At 38.0% G+C, this 14641-nt stretch overlaps 2 protein-coding genes across 3 annotated transcripts; both read right to left on the reverse strand.

The window, feature by feature from the left end:
- Positions 1-1423: 1423 nt before the first annotated feature.
- Positions 1424-3597, reverse strand: LOC121946310 (protein S100-A1-like). The gene is made up of 3 exons (XM_042490824.2): positions 3496-3597; positions 2349-2507; positions 1424-1682 (listed from the first exon to the last, which is right to left on the reverse strand). The coding sequence occupies exons 1-3, from the start codon at positions 3499-3501 to the stop codon at positions 1503-1505; spliced, it is 345 nt and encodes a 114-aa protein (XP_042346758.1). The 5' UTR covers positions 3502-3597; the 3' UTR covers positions 1424-1502.
- A 6768-nt stretch (positions 3598-10365) lies between these two features.
- On the reverse strand, positions 10366-14531 carry LOC121946311 (protein S100-A1). 2 transcript variants are annotated; one of them, XM_042490825.2, is made up of 3 exons: positions 14392-14531; positions 11503-11671; positions 10366-10742 (listed from the first exon to the last, which is right to left on the reverse strand). In XM_042490825.2, the coding sequence occupies exons 2-3, from the start codon at positions 11638-11640 to the stop codon at positions 10548-10550; spliced, it is 333 nt and encodes a 110-aa protein (XP_042346759.1). In that variant the 5' UTR covers positions 11641-11671; positions 14392-14531; the 3' UTR covers positions 10366-10547. The 2 variants fall into 2 exon arrangements, with proteins under 2 accessions (XP_042346759.1, XP_042346760.1); XM_042490826.2 differs by having other exon boundaries at positions 14314-14442.
- Positions 14532-14641: the final 110 nt, after the last annotated feature.

Consider the following 14641-nt stretch of genomic DNA (forward strand, 5'->3'; position numbering starts at 1 on the left):
AGCCCTTGCAGCTGTGTGCAATCAGCTCTCACCCAGCTCTGCACCATCAGCTCGTCAGCCTGCAGGAGCATATCTGACGCACCTCTCCTTCACTCTCTGTTTGACCACCATGACTCTGCAACAGAGCTCCTGCTAGAGTTTTCATTTGTCTTGAGTTTATGGAGTGTTTAGCTGTATATTTTCCTCCTGTTGCACAAAGACAAAGCTTTGGAGAGATGCTGCCTCATCTGCAGTTTCACAAAATGAAAGACAAAATCCAATATTTAAGTCATGACAATGTGTCAATATGAACATGACAAATGGTGCTGTGGGGTGAAAATTATTTTAGATGAAATTTCGACCTTTGCTCTTGTGTCAGATGTTATCAGATGGATTTTGCATAAATATATCAAGATTTTCAAAGGAAACCATTGGTATCATTCACATCATCACAGAGAAAAAAACAAGGAAACCGCAAAGGAAAACAAATGTAGTCAGTGACTCCATGAGCACAGCTGCTTATCATCAAGTCTGTGTCTCCATCTGCTGCTCAGCGACTGCACTGCATGCTGCGTCTAATTAGAGTCCTTTACCACTGTAACTCAGTCACCAGAAATCTATGATGCATGGGGTCAATTTCTGAGAAAATGACACAACATTTAGCAAGAAATTAAAAAAAGACAGGAAAACTACTCAATGAGCAGCACCAAAATAAAGAAAACCAAAGGAAAATGACCAAAACAAAAAAATAAAGATTTCAAAAATGTGCTTAAAAACTACAATAATTTTGTAAAATAATTTTAAAAATAAATAATCACAATCATTAGAAGTTTTCTGCACATTTTTTTCCAAGCTTTAAAAAAACTGAAATAAAACCTAAATCTACTAGTTTCTTGCGATTTGCAGGCCATTTCTGGCCCAGTTGCTAATTGCCTTTTTCTCCATGTTTTTCAAAAGAAAATCAGTTTGTTCAATTAGTTCAAAGGTTTAAATAATTGTGAAAGGCGCCTGATCGCAGCACAAAAAAATAATTGTTAATCTTATTTTAAAAGGACTAAATGTCTCTGGGCTGCTATTAATAATGTTTGCTTATCCAACAAACCTTAGACATTCATCCCAAAGCCTGCTGGTGTTTGCTTAAAGTATGAATTAGGAGCAAAGCCATTGTTTTTGTCTGAACCTAACCATGTGCTTTTGTTGACATATGCTGTTGGTTGTGGCATCCCAAAATATCACCAGCGGATACAGGAGGATGCTTGACGTGAAAGTGTGCAATGATTTGTGATAACATGTTGGCCAAAAGTGTCCCTGAATGAGGACAACACAGGTCTCAGTTAAGCACAATGAAGTATAAGGTGCAGCATGTGAGGACTGGTCTCAGCAGGTCAAAGTGCCCATCTACGTGTAGAATGCAGATCTGCTGAGGAGGAAAGTCACGCAGGCGTGTTTTCTGAATCATTTTAATGTTTAATATTCAGAGCAGAGGACTGACATTTTGAGTGCGTCAGAAAGATTACAGGGTTTTATCTGACACCACACCTGGGTGCACCACAGTCCTCATTGCAGCCCCCGTTAAAGTAGGGGTGGCTGAGCATAATGAGCTTGGTCGCCACCGAAACGAACTCTTCGAAGTCCACTTTGCAGTCTCGATTCTTGTCCAGATTGTCCATGATCTCAAACGACCTGAAAGGTTCCTTGCTGTTCTTTAAAAAATAAAGGAATGAAAGCAATATTTAGATACAACTGTATGATTTTAATATTAACCCTTAGGGCCCGCTTTAATATTACACACACTCATGTATCGATCTGCGCACAAAAGTTTTAAAAAGACATTATACGTTATTATTATTCATTATGTAAATTTTTATTTTTAATATATTAGCTGCAAAGTAGATTTTAATGATCACAGCCTGGGATATAATTAGCAGCAACACTGACTGCACCTAGTGGCATGTGTTTTCTCCATATGCCAAATATGGTCAAAATAACCTCATCAGGTGGAAAATAGTCAAAATGACAAATTCCAAGTCAAAAGCCCAGAATGAAACCCAGAAATAATACAAGTCATGTTTTTCTGCTTTGATGGCTGTGGGATCAAAAATGTCAGTTTGAATGGGTTTCAATGGAACATTTTTTGTCCTTAACAGTCTGAATGTAACTATTTAGTTTCCACGGTGTACTTTAGACTTATTGTAGGAGCTGAGCTGGAAATTCACTTATTAAAGAAGAGTACACAGTCTTGACAAAATATATGCCATATGCATGAACACAGCCAAAATGATCAAAAACATGAAGAACAAAAAGCACATAAAATGCACCTAAATGGCTTAATTTGAATTCCCAGGGAGACAGTGAGAATGTGTCAGTACCTGGATGAGTTCAAGGAGCTCTCTTTTGAACAGATCTTTCATCTCCCATCTGTTCAGGTGTAACTTGTCGGCGTCGTCTTGAGCGTGAGCCTGAAACACATCAATCAGCATCTTCATGGCTGATTGCAGCGTGCCCTGCGCTGGACAGTGAACAACCGTCTGTGGAGAAAAAGGGCAAAAAAAAAGAGAGAAAAAAAATTGTGTAAGACAACAGAATGATATCACTAAAGTCTTGAATTTTTAAACAAATTTTAAACAACGAGCTTCTAAGAAATTATAAAGAAAACAATTGTGTAACGTCATTGAATCTGCAGACACGCCTCTGTCCTTCAGAGGAAATATGTAATTTTAAAAAAGAAAGAAAAAAATTCTCTGCATATCTCTGCATATTACACTTATCTTGTTTTATGTTTTGTTTTGTTTTTTCTACAGAGGGAATACAAAATGGATATCTCTTTTTTATTGTTCCATAAACAGAAAATACTGTTAACAAACACATTACAGACAGGAGTAAAACCTGAACATTTGGTGCTCTTAGTGCTACTGATGTTAAGATTTTTGGCTCAGAGTATAAAAACTTGATAAACGTACATTAAGACAATGATGTTTTTGTATAACAAGTTCTCTGAAATGTCATATTACAATATGCAAATGCGAATATTATCTAATTTAATATGCACTTTTCTGTCCATTTCTAGAACATCAATCTGAAGTAAAATAAACCTAAATATTTATTTTGGATCATTTCTTCCACTGGTCTAAGAGAGGACATTTTATGCAAGCAAGATAGTCCAAAATTTAAAAAAAAAAATTAAAAACTTACCGGAGCATGAATATACTGTTTTCACCTGTTATTACAAAATGTAATTTAAGCATATCCACAGAAAGAATGTTTCTTTTTTGGGTTCACAAGTTTTGGAAGAACTAGATTGTTGAATCAGAATAAAAATTGATAAATTAAATTAATCTTTTGATAGTTTGATAGTTTTGCATTTTACTGTATTATGCCCACTGATCTGAATGTCTTTTCAGGAATGAATCGCTCCCTCTAGTAAACGATGAAATCACATATTTATATGAATATAGAGTCTCAGATGTTCCGATAAAACATTCAGTTCCAAGTCGAATCTGAGAATGATGCACTCACCTCCATGATGTCGGCAGGAAGATCAGAAAGACGAAGAAATGGCTTTCACCTTCACCTCACGACTTTTATAGTTTTGCCTGATGAGATAATATCAGCCCTTCCCACTGATGAAGATGATGATGATGATTTGATAATGATGAAAGATTGGTTTTGGTGTCACTGAGTCACCAACTAATCAACTCACTTTTTTTATGTCTTGTATATCTTTTTGTTTTGTTTTAATTTATTTTACTGACTTTATTGGTGTTTTTTCATTTTAATTAATTTTATTTGTGGTTTTATTACTTTTGTTAGTTCTGATCTGATTTGTTTGTATTATTTTATACTGACATTATGCATCCTGCATCTTACATTGCTGTCCTTTTATTTTAATTTTATTTTAACTCTACCCTAGTTTTGTGTTCCTTGTGTTCACCAGGACTGTTTGGCTTTTTTTTTTTTTATCACCTTCTATATTTTCAATCTCTGCTTTTTGCTTTGTTTGTCAAAGCTGTTTTAAACACTTTTAAACACTAAAGTGCTATATAAAAGTTATTATTATTATTACCTTTGGATGTCTCATTGTTAAGGTTTCATTAGTCAATGTTCACATAATGTGATCATTCCAAGGTTTTTGCAAGTGTTTGGTTGTGTCTGTTCTAACTGTGTGCATCACAAACAGCATCAACTGAATTTATACGTTCAAACTGGACCTGAGATACAAATGAATGTTCAGGACGTGCAGGAGAATTTTGGTGGTTTAAGCTGCAGTTGAACATTTGTAATGTTGTCGAGTTAGAAAGTCACTTATTTTCCTCTTAGAAGCACTTTGTTCAGTCTACAAGAGAATCATTCGAGGAAAAAGTTGCTCTTTAATTCTCTTTCAGACTTTTCTTAAGCTGCATTTGTTCTCAGGCTGCGGTTGTTAATTTCTGGGTGCCATCTGAGGTGACAGACATCTGGTGGCAGGTCGTAACTGATTAGAGAAGGATTGATTAGAAGACCTGATATTGTGTCAGTCTGTTAAAAAATGTTCAGTATTGAGTTCAGTTGATGACGTGTTGTTTCTGTTTTGTCTACTATGCCAGTTTACCACTTGATATCCAAAAGGTCTGCTCTCTCTTTTTGCAGACAGGTTTTTATTCCAGCTGGTCTCCGTATTTAGACCTGCAGGCTGTCTGCAGCTGTGTATCCGCTGCTGCAGTTACAGAGGAAGCAAATAAACCAACAATCATACACATTCATAAGATTACCAATTCCTTTATACATTACATTTCCTTCGTGAACATCCATCTAATTTAAACATTATTATTATGCTATACATTTTTTTTCTTATTCTTTGTGCATGGTGCATCGCTCTATGGCCATTAGGGAGTGCGGCTGTCATGAAGGGGGGGTACTTGGTTTTATACTGCCTTAATTGTAAAGCACTTGTGCGGTATTTCTCGTATAAAAGGTTTTGCACAAATAAAGTTTATTATCATTATGATTATAATTATAATGCAACCATTTTTGTTTTTGAGTGGACTGCAACTGACTCTGCAGTCTGGAGTCATGAAAGTTCTTGACTGATGAACTTTCATAATGTCAGTATCCAGTGAAAGCCATGCATCACTCAGTTTGGTTTCGCTCTGAGACTAAATTAAAACTGAATGGATTATTGGTAAAAACACTTCATCACAAAGCTGAAAACTGACTTTTAAACTCCTGAAAGGAAGGTTTTCACAGGGCGGGTGTCTTTTTCATTTTGCAAATCTTTAATCCAACAAACTTGTGTTGAGATAAGATGTTTATCTGAACGGTCCTGTGACTCAGACTGTCAGATAAGACACCTGTCTCAACTTATCGCCCTTTCAGATCAGGGCAGAGCCACTGGATGGTCCTGTTTTTAATCTGCCACTTTCAATCTGAGCACGCCAACATCTCCAAGAACGCAGAAACTGCAGGTATCGCCCTCTCTTCCCGCAGCCATATGCTCTCAGCTGATAAATGCACGTCATTCTTGCGTGAGGAGTACAAAAAACAAAAACAAGTACTACCAGCTCCACCTTTCACCTCGGCAGAACTCTTTAACTCAAATGACTTTTAGTCACACAGCTATAAAGGAGAGAGTAACGTGGCTGTTTAACAAGTAAAATCGGCTATATAGTTGACAGTCGTCAGTCTGCAGGTGCCTCTTGCAGACGCTGGATGGCACTTTTTATGTGTGGTTAGAAAGCAGCTGTTTGGTTGTTGCTGCTCTTGACTTTCTGTGTGGCCTCTTCCTCTCTTTCTCGATCCAGCAAACCGTATCGCTGCTTTGCATTTTACAGCCTGTGCTCCCGGCGTCGTGCAGCGTCGTGCCACCACAGCCTCAGAGTGATTCTGATGAGTTTCTGCATAAATTGCTGTCAGACAAGCTGCTGTTACATAATTGAAGACGACTTTGTAAGAGCATGTATTGAGTTTCCCCAGACTGCGTTGTGTGTGCGGCCCCTTTGAGGCCTGTGTTTAACCTTAAATGCTAATTTGCTGTATGTGTGTACATGAAGACAAAGGATGTCTCCATTTTACCTTTGCCTCTTGGGAATCTCTTGAAGATAGTTTTAAAGAAACTGTCAGTATCCTCTGTGTCTCTGAGGAGAGATTTTGACATTTCTCTCCCATGTCTTTGTCTTAGAGACTGAGAGAAAATCATATCTTAGTGTCTTGTGTTACATAAGGAGTCAGATCACTAAAACACGAAACATCTAAAGAGTCAGGTTTACAAGGTGAAACCTTAAGAGATCGAGAGTCATATGGCAGATGGCTTTTGTGCAATTTTCAAATGATTCTGAGATTTTATGGCATTTCTAGGATTTTAGGACATTTCCAGGATGTTGGTTTTTTTTCTAGGTTTTTCAGCTGTTTCTAAGATATAGGATGTTTTTAGGATTTTAGGCTGTTTCTGGGATTTTAGGACAATTTTAGGAATTTAGGGCATAGTTAGGATTTTAGGACGTCTACATTATAAGGACCATTGTAGGATTTTAAGGACATTTTTAGGATTTTAGCACATTTCTACACTGACTACAAAAATAAATATGCTAATTTAACTTTGAAAAAATCTTGTGTGTGGGTTGACTGAATTTGAGAAGATCAATTAAAAAGTAATTTTGTAATGATTCAACTTATCAAGGTTGTGACAAGGATAGTCACAGCCGAGAACTTGATAATTAGGGAAGTGAACATGAAAGCAGAAGCTTTATTTCATTAAAAAAAAAAAAAAAAGACTTTGGTATTGCCCCCATCTATTAGATTTATGGGTAAAAGAGCCCATAAATGGAGTCATAAAGTGTCTTTGACTCTGGTGATGGTGGGGTGATGAAGACAGCATTGTGACAGAGAGAAAAAAGTTGTTTTTTTTTAAAGAATAGATTAACATTTTGCAAAATGCACTTATTTGCTTTCTTAGCTTCCCAGCTGGCCACAGAAGTCGATAGAAGTTTATGTTTGGTTAAAATTGAAGATTGTTATATTGATATCTTGATGAAGAATAAATAAATTATTCCTTTTTAGGTATAAAGAACAAAACACAACTTCTGAAAAATGCATTAACACCCAAACAACATGGAATTCTAATTCTTGTTAGATATTTAAAATACCGTTGACCTGAATATTATTCCAAGCAAAATTTAATGCTTGTGTGATGTATAGTCCAATATCTTTCTGATATCATATTGACGTCCGTTGTCAGCTACTTTACCATAACGACTGGAAACAAGGAAGCCTGGATCTGTCCAAAGCCAATAAAATCCAGCTACTATCTTCCCTAAAGCTCAATAACTAACCCTTTCAATCTTCTTTGCTCAATTCAAACAAAAACCAAAGTGTAAAACCTTCAGAAAAACACAACTTGTTTTATGTGCAGGCCCATTTATTGGCTGGGTGCAGTTGCCTGGCAACCTCAAGGACCAAGAGCGATCTTGATAATTTCGGTAGTTCTGAGCTTTGATCATATAAAATAATAATTAAATTAATAATTTAAAATAAAACAGCAACCACTGGATCAGCAGACACAGTGTGAGGGAACTGTAGGTGGTTTTTACTGCATGTTAATTTACAATCATACATTCACAGGCAGCTCAGTCCCACTGACTGCATTTTAGAAGAAATGCATCATTGAATCACTGGAAAAAACGGTCAAAATCATTAAGTACCTGGTGTATGATGTAGTGTACTCGTGTCTAAGGACAAGACCCATTCAGAGAGGAATTCAAATGGTTTGCAAATGCTCTCCTAATTGCATAAAGCCTGTGGAGCCTGCAGTGTGTTGCTTCAATAAATGTCTGCTTTATCTGCTGGTCAAAGTGACCTTACAGTATTCTGTCTTTGAAATGCACCGCCATAATGTGTCTGATGAATGAAAGGCGACGTCTTACGGCCCCTGAATGCATCGCCTGCATTTTCCTTTCAGCACAGAAGAAGCACAGCTGCTGGATGAGCAGTGTGTTGTTGAATAGGTGACGTCAGACCGAGTGGTTGACAGGAACTACACCCGTCAGTCTCTGAGTGGAGCTCGAGGTTTCCTCCATGGAGAAGCTTGTTCACCGTGTTAACTGGTCCTTCCAATATATATATATATATATATATATATATATATATATATATATATATATATATATATATATATATATATATATATATATATATATATATATATATATATATATATATATATATATATATATATATATAAAATCACAAAAAAAATAGTGCAGACAGGGGGTGCAAAGACAAAAAACAAAATTAAAAAAATTAAAGTCAAGTCTAAATAAGATTATGATGATGTATATTTTTATTATTATAGTTTTGAATTCTAAATTATTTATTAAGTTATTTAACCTTTAATATCTTTTCTCTTTACTCTTTTATTTCAAGACTCTATCCTTCGTATGAAATGTGCTATACAAAAACAAGAGCCTTGCCTTAATTATTATATGATATACAAAGTTAGTCATTATAATACTTAGCAATATAAACTGGACACATACTTTATTTTTGCCATTTCGGTGATGAGCTGAAGGACTCCTCACAGTTTGGGACATGTACGTGCTATTTATCCAGTCTGTCAGACAAGCTGCTGTTTTATAATTAATGGAGCTTCACAACTTTGTAAGGACTCGTATTAAGTTTCTCCAGACTGCATTGTGCGGACTCCTCATAAGAGCTTCGTTTAACCTTAAATGCTTCTCTGGCCTACTTGTGATAATGAAGACGGAGGATGGAAGTCTCCTCCGTCAGCGTCTCTGAGTCTGTCTCATGTCTGCAGTTCCTGTCGAGATGAGCATTTTTTTAAGCTGAGGCTGCTCTGTAAATCAGTTTAGATGCTTTGGAGTGACATGTCAACATCCTCAGTGTCACTTTTTATTAGTATGAACACATTTTCTGTCTTCAGCAAAGAGATCTCGTGTTTCTCTGCAAATATCTTTGGATGATAAACCCATATTAAAAAGAATATGTGCCGTTTCTTTTACTGAAGACATTTAATCAAGAGTCCATCTGTTAGAATACTTCTATTTGCTGCTTGTTAGATTAAACAGATAGTTGTCATTAGTTATGACTGTTGTAATTTGTTAATAAAATTGTTATCAGTTAAATTTCGTGTTGCTGTAACTTTGGCTGAAAGTTTAGTTTTGAATGTGTGAAATTGTCGTGTGATCTGTGCACATTTGAAGACGATGTATAGCTGTTTAAGAGGAAGTGAGACACCACAAGGGTCTGTGCTTTGATAATCTGCATAATTATCATTTAACATTACACGGTAAACACTGTTTTTGCTTTAACTCTTATTTCTTTTACCTTTTTAAGTTTTATTGCTTCTGTTGTTTTCGGTCAATTTCTTTGTATTATTTTATATTGACATTTTACGCCCTACACCCCATTATTTTTTTTAACTCTAACTTGGCTTTCCCTTGTTGTATCGTCATCTATGTAGCCCATTTCTGCTTTGCTCTCATTGTCCAAGCACTTTGTAAACTCTAAAGGTGCTATATTAATTAAGCTATGATTAACACTGGATTTTTCCTTTTTTTTCTGCTTGCCCCAATGACTTTACAGTATTCTCTCTCTCTACAATGCAGAGCCACAATGTATCTGATAAAAGAAGGACCAAGCCTCCAGGACTGACGTCATTTACTGTGCCAGCGTTTCCTTTCAGGGAAAAAAAAAACAAAAAAAAAAACAAAGAGCAGAGCTGCTTGGTGAGCAGTGAGCTGCTGGTTTAAGAGGAGAGATGACGTCAGAACCGTGACAGCTGGCTGTTGTGAATTATCCCCGTCAGACGCTGGGTGGTGCTCATGGCTGCCAGTACGCTGATAAAGAGTGTTCCACATGTGATCAGCTCCTACGTTATTTAAATCTCAAAGTGTTTATCAGCTGAGTGAAGTCTTCACTTCAACTGCTGCAAAGTGACTTGCTGCACGATGGAAACTGTTTCCAGGGGACACTAACACGTGATGCACACACATGCAGCCCCTGTTGCTGCCATGGTTTGATGTCAGGGTGGGCGAGGCCACAAAGGGTTAGTTAGTCTTTTTTTTCTATTTATACACTGCTCAGGCAGTGAAACTGAATTTCATTGCAAATAATAACAGATAATGTCAAAATAAGCAAGAAATACCCATAAGCCACAAACAGCAACAAGCACTTTTTCCTTCCTGTATGCATCACTTTTAGAGTTCCCAAAACAATATTTTTTTTGGTGTTGTAAGCTTCAGACATGCTTTTCCTAAATACTGCACATGTCATCAAGTTGGTGAAGATCTTTCTTCTTTTGCTTGTGTGTCTATTTGCATTTTTTCTTAACTTGTTGAGCTCTCAAGGCCACTGTACTGAGCAGTGCGGCTCACTTCTTTAAATAAGAGATGTGAAAACAGGATGACATCTTTATTCAGATTGAGTTTTCAAGGACCAAAAGCAAAGAATAAATCAAGTTGGTTTCAGTGATGTATCTTTGTAACATTATAGTGCTGTAATGGAGAAGAGATTCAACCATTCACATCCCAAACTGTAATAAATTATGAAAAGAAATGGGTTAGATTTTATGTGAAGTTTTAGACTTTATCTTTTGAGGAACAACCACCCTCTTTGCTTTTCATGTCGCTCTTATGGCAGTCCTCAAAGAATTCATTGCAGGCGACGGTCAGCACAGCAACCAGAAGGACAAACTCCTGGAAGTCCACCTGACCGTCCTGGTTCTCATCCAGGTCGGCCATGATCTTCTCCACCACCATCGGGTCCTTGGTGGCCTAAAACAGAGGCAACGTGATGAAAATCAAACCAAAGAAAGATCAAATCCTGACAGTAGGCAGGTTTTCATTTCAGATCTGCACTTCAGCGATATGTTGATAAAAACACGATGACTGCATTTCCATTGACTGTTGTTGTGCGGCTTCTCCTTTCGTGATAATATTCCAGTAACCATGGCCATGGATGTTGCACACTGCACTAGCCGTCATTATTTCCAATCCAAGGCCATATAGGCGAGTTGGGAGCTGATAGTCCACAATTTCACAGAGGAGTTTGTGGATTCAAAACTTCCAGAGGATCCACTCAATTTTTGAAGAGTTATGTGATGCAATAACAGCTATTGTAGCTCCTGTTACATCATGAGGGAGCCAGTTCCTACTGATAAACATAGCATCATGTGACTTGGATAAGCCAAAAAGTGTTTCCGTTTCAGTTTTGCGAAATATGGCCTTTTCAAATTGCCTGAAATACCACCTCATGCAAGTGTAAAAACTTTTTTGCGATAAACAGGAGGGTATTTGTAATTGATGCCTTTCCAATAGGCATATTTAACATTCGCAATTTCAATTTGTGCAAACTGGGGGTTAATGGAAACCCGCCTTGTGACTGCATTTAATAAATCTGTGGTTGTATCAACCCTGTGAAGATGAACAACAACAACAACAACTGCACCTTACTGGTGTAACTTATATATATTATGTCGTGCTGTAAATATTGTGAGGCGACACAAAACATTTAGTTACAGTAAACGATACTCACTGCCAGGAAATCAGCGAGTTCTCCCTGCAACAGGTTCTTCAGCTCCGCTTTGCTCAGCTTGTACTTGTCGCCTTCTTTTCCAGAATAAGAGTGGAACACATCGATGAGGCCCTCAATCGCTGTCTGCAGGTTCGACATTTTTAGATTCTTTCAGTCCCACAATCAACGCCTGGAAGAACAAATCAAGAGAATCACTGTTAAAAACACACTGAAGTCTTGAGGAAAATACCATTAAGCAATTTTATGTATTTCCACTGTGAAAACACAAGAAATAACTGAAGACAGGTTAGATGGGATCAATCAAAGAGTGTGATTCAGATGTGTGTGCAGAGGTCCAGCTCCCTTCGTCATCTCCATCAGCCCGAGTGCATTAGAAACGCTTGAGTGCAGCAGGATAAAAAGCCTTTCAGTGGGAGGCTGGAGAAAAGAAATCATTGCAGTTATCAGGTTGCCAAAGATGCAACTTTTTGGTGTTGTTAAAGAGCAGAGGGTGAGGAGGTTTGCTGAAGTTTTTGTGCACTGGCACATAGTTGATGCAACTTTTCAAAAGCATGAATTGGAAAGGAAATAAGTGAAAAAAAATACAAGACATTTGGCAGGCTTAGATTTGCCCTGAGCAACCATCACCTCAAATGTTTTCATCTCTGACGCTTCACTGCAGGCTGCACTGCAGGTTTCAGCTTAATTATGTTTCAGCTTCCAAGTTCATCAGCTGTCAACCTATCTACTTCTCTCAGCAGGACTGTTAATTTTATACAATGCAGGAAAAAAATCTGTCAAAACATTTCAAACTTGGTTTATTTGATAAAGTCCCACATTTACAAAACTTCATTAAAATTAATTTCTACTGCTGAGTTTTCGTAACAAATTGCAGGAAAGCAAATCCCAAAATGCCAAACTATTCCTTGAAAGAGAGAGTTAGATGAAAAGACCATACCAAAGCATATAGACAGGAAGGAAGGGGAAACCAATAGCCTAGCTCTCTGAAAAAAAAACAAACCAGTAGTAGGGAAATGGACACACAGTCCTGTGATATTTAACTTTAAGTGGCTTGAGTATCTGTTATTGAGATTGATGCATAGGTTTCATACACAGCTTTTTCTTTTTGTTTATTGCACTTGGCCTCAATGTTTGTTTGCTTATATTTGTGCGATTTGTTTCGTTTAGTTCAGTTTTGTTTTCACATGTTTGAAATAAAGATTGATTTTCAAACACAGACGTGCCATCGGAATTTAGAAACAAAAGCGTACCTTAAAGATGACCGTATGCATGAATGTTTCAACACATTTTCAAGTCGGGACGTCAACGCAGGGTTAGAGGAAGGAGGCACATGGTAAGGTGTGGAAAAAAAAACATTCGGTTTGGAAGCAAACACTCGACTCCTGCATGAAAGTCCACCCCTCCTGCACACCCTATAGGGGCTCTCACACTCCTTATCAAGTCATTACTGCCTGCATTTCAACCTGAAGCCGTCCTGCCGAGTTTCATGTGGACAGAAGAGGCTCTTTCCAGCCACGTTCTCAAGTGACGCTGCCCCTGCAGTTGTCTTCTTGATGCAGCAGCCGGTCCAGTCGTCTGCCGGCATATCATATCACTTTCAGCAGTTTTCACCTGATGCTGTCCAACAGCAGTTCATGCACATGTGAATGGTAGCTTTTGGCATCACGCTCTTTAAACAAAAGCACTCACAAAGCAGCACTATTTTCCAAGTTCGGCATAAGAGCAGGCTAAGCTTTCCTTAATAACTTCTTTAACAGTTACTAAGAAAATATTCGATATTACAGTTAACCCAAAAACAAATAACTTGTTACAGCCTTACCTTTGTTTTCTCCCCAGGATTCGTTTTCATAATGATCGGGCATGCACGACACAAAGGAGCATAGAAGTTTGGAAAATGGAAATGCCCATATGCAGCGATTGGAAATATTCCCATGACTGATTTCCTTTTCATGCACACGTGAAAGGAGCACATTTATGTCAAAATATCTGACAGAATCACAGGATTTTGGAATGGAAGGGGCTGTCTGTTTTCACTTTGTAATATTTGATTGTTAATCATTGAATCGATGCATTGATCCAGATTGTTGTATCATTACACCCACAGTCACTCATGAACGCAGCCATGAAACCAGATTTTGGTGGAACCTGTTGATATCTGTGCCACACTCAGTTTGAATTAGAATAAAAAAGTCGGAGGGACAGGTCTGAGTTGAACCAGTTTAAATATCTAACCTTACACCTGCCTTCACTATCAGACACCTGAGACACTGCTACAGGGGGGCTGAGCCATTTCATCTCCCACCCACATGAACCTGTGCAGGACAAAGGACGGACCTCCTGCTGGGCAGCCTGCACATCAAATACGCAAACCTCAATGTAGATCGAGGTTTGCGTTTCCTCCCAGGAGCTACCCGCTGCCTGCACGCTGCGGATAAACTGTTGGTCATGTTTCATCGTTTGAATATCTCCTGATTCTTATCTATGTGAGTAAATGAATAATGCAGAGCTGCAGTAAACCTGCTGCCTGAGAGAGAGAGCGGGAACAATCTGCGGTGAGAAGAGCGACATCACTTTCTGAAAGATGCGGCGCCACATTCCCTTAATTAGTCTCGATGATTGCCGTTAATCATTTATTCCCGCTGCGATCGGGGAGCTAATTAAAAGCCTTTGAATGTCAAATGCAAAGCTGCTGTTAATTAACTGATACTGAGACTAAAGCGCGAACATTTTTGGAAATGTTAAAAACGGGCAGCAGATGCCACTCAACGTCAAAATAATTAAATAAAAATAAAAACCATGTTTTTACGTCACCTCGCAGATGTGATGTTTTTCTCAAAGCGCCCTGTCCCTCTGCAGTCAAACAGACACACTCTAAAAACAGGAACTCACCTGAACAGTGATGCTACCAGGTGCAGGAGGAAGTGCCTTCAACTCTCATCTCATCAGTTATATGCCTCCTCTCACCTGTGTGCAAATTAATCACTATCAGATAAGCCCCTCCCCCTGGACAGCTGCACCTGCTGCACAGGTGAGCTACAGGGCCATAAAAGGCAGTCAGACACTTTTTGTCACCACTCATAGTTTTACCTCTTTATAGCAGGAGAAGCACAGCTGTTACTTTACACAGATAGTGACCATT

Source organism: Plectropomus leopardus, chromosome 11, assembly GCF_026936395.1.
Source record: "Plectropomus leopardus strain MGB_pleo_1.0 chromosome 11, ASM2693639v1, whole genome shotgun sequence".
NCBI classification, from domain to species: Eukaryota; Metazoa; Chordata; class Actinopteri; order Perciformes; family Serranidae; genus Plectropomus; species Plectropomus leopardus.

Excerpts from the sequence above, each read along its gene's own strand:
- LOC121946310 (XM_042490824.2), bottom strand. Across the intron at positions 1,683-2,348 it reads AGCTCCTTGAACTCATCCAG|AACAGCAAGGAACCTTTCAG; the intron begins GTACTGACACAT and ends TATTTTTTAAAG.
- LOC121946311 (XM_042490825.2), bottom strand. The coding sequence starts at position 11,640 with ATGTCGAACCTGCAGACAGCGATTGAGGGCCTCATCGATGTGTTCCAC. Across the intron at positions 10,743-11,502 it reads AACTCGCTGATTTCCTGGCA|GCCACCAAGGACCCGATGGT; the intron begins GTGAGTATCGTT and ends CCTCTGTTTTAG.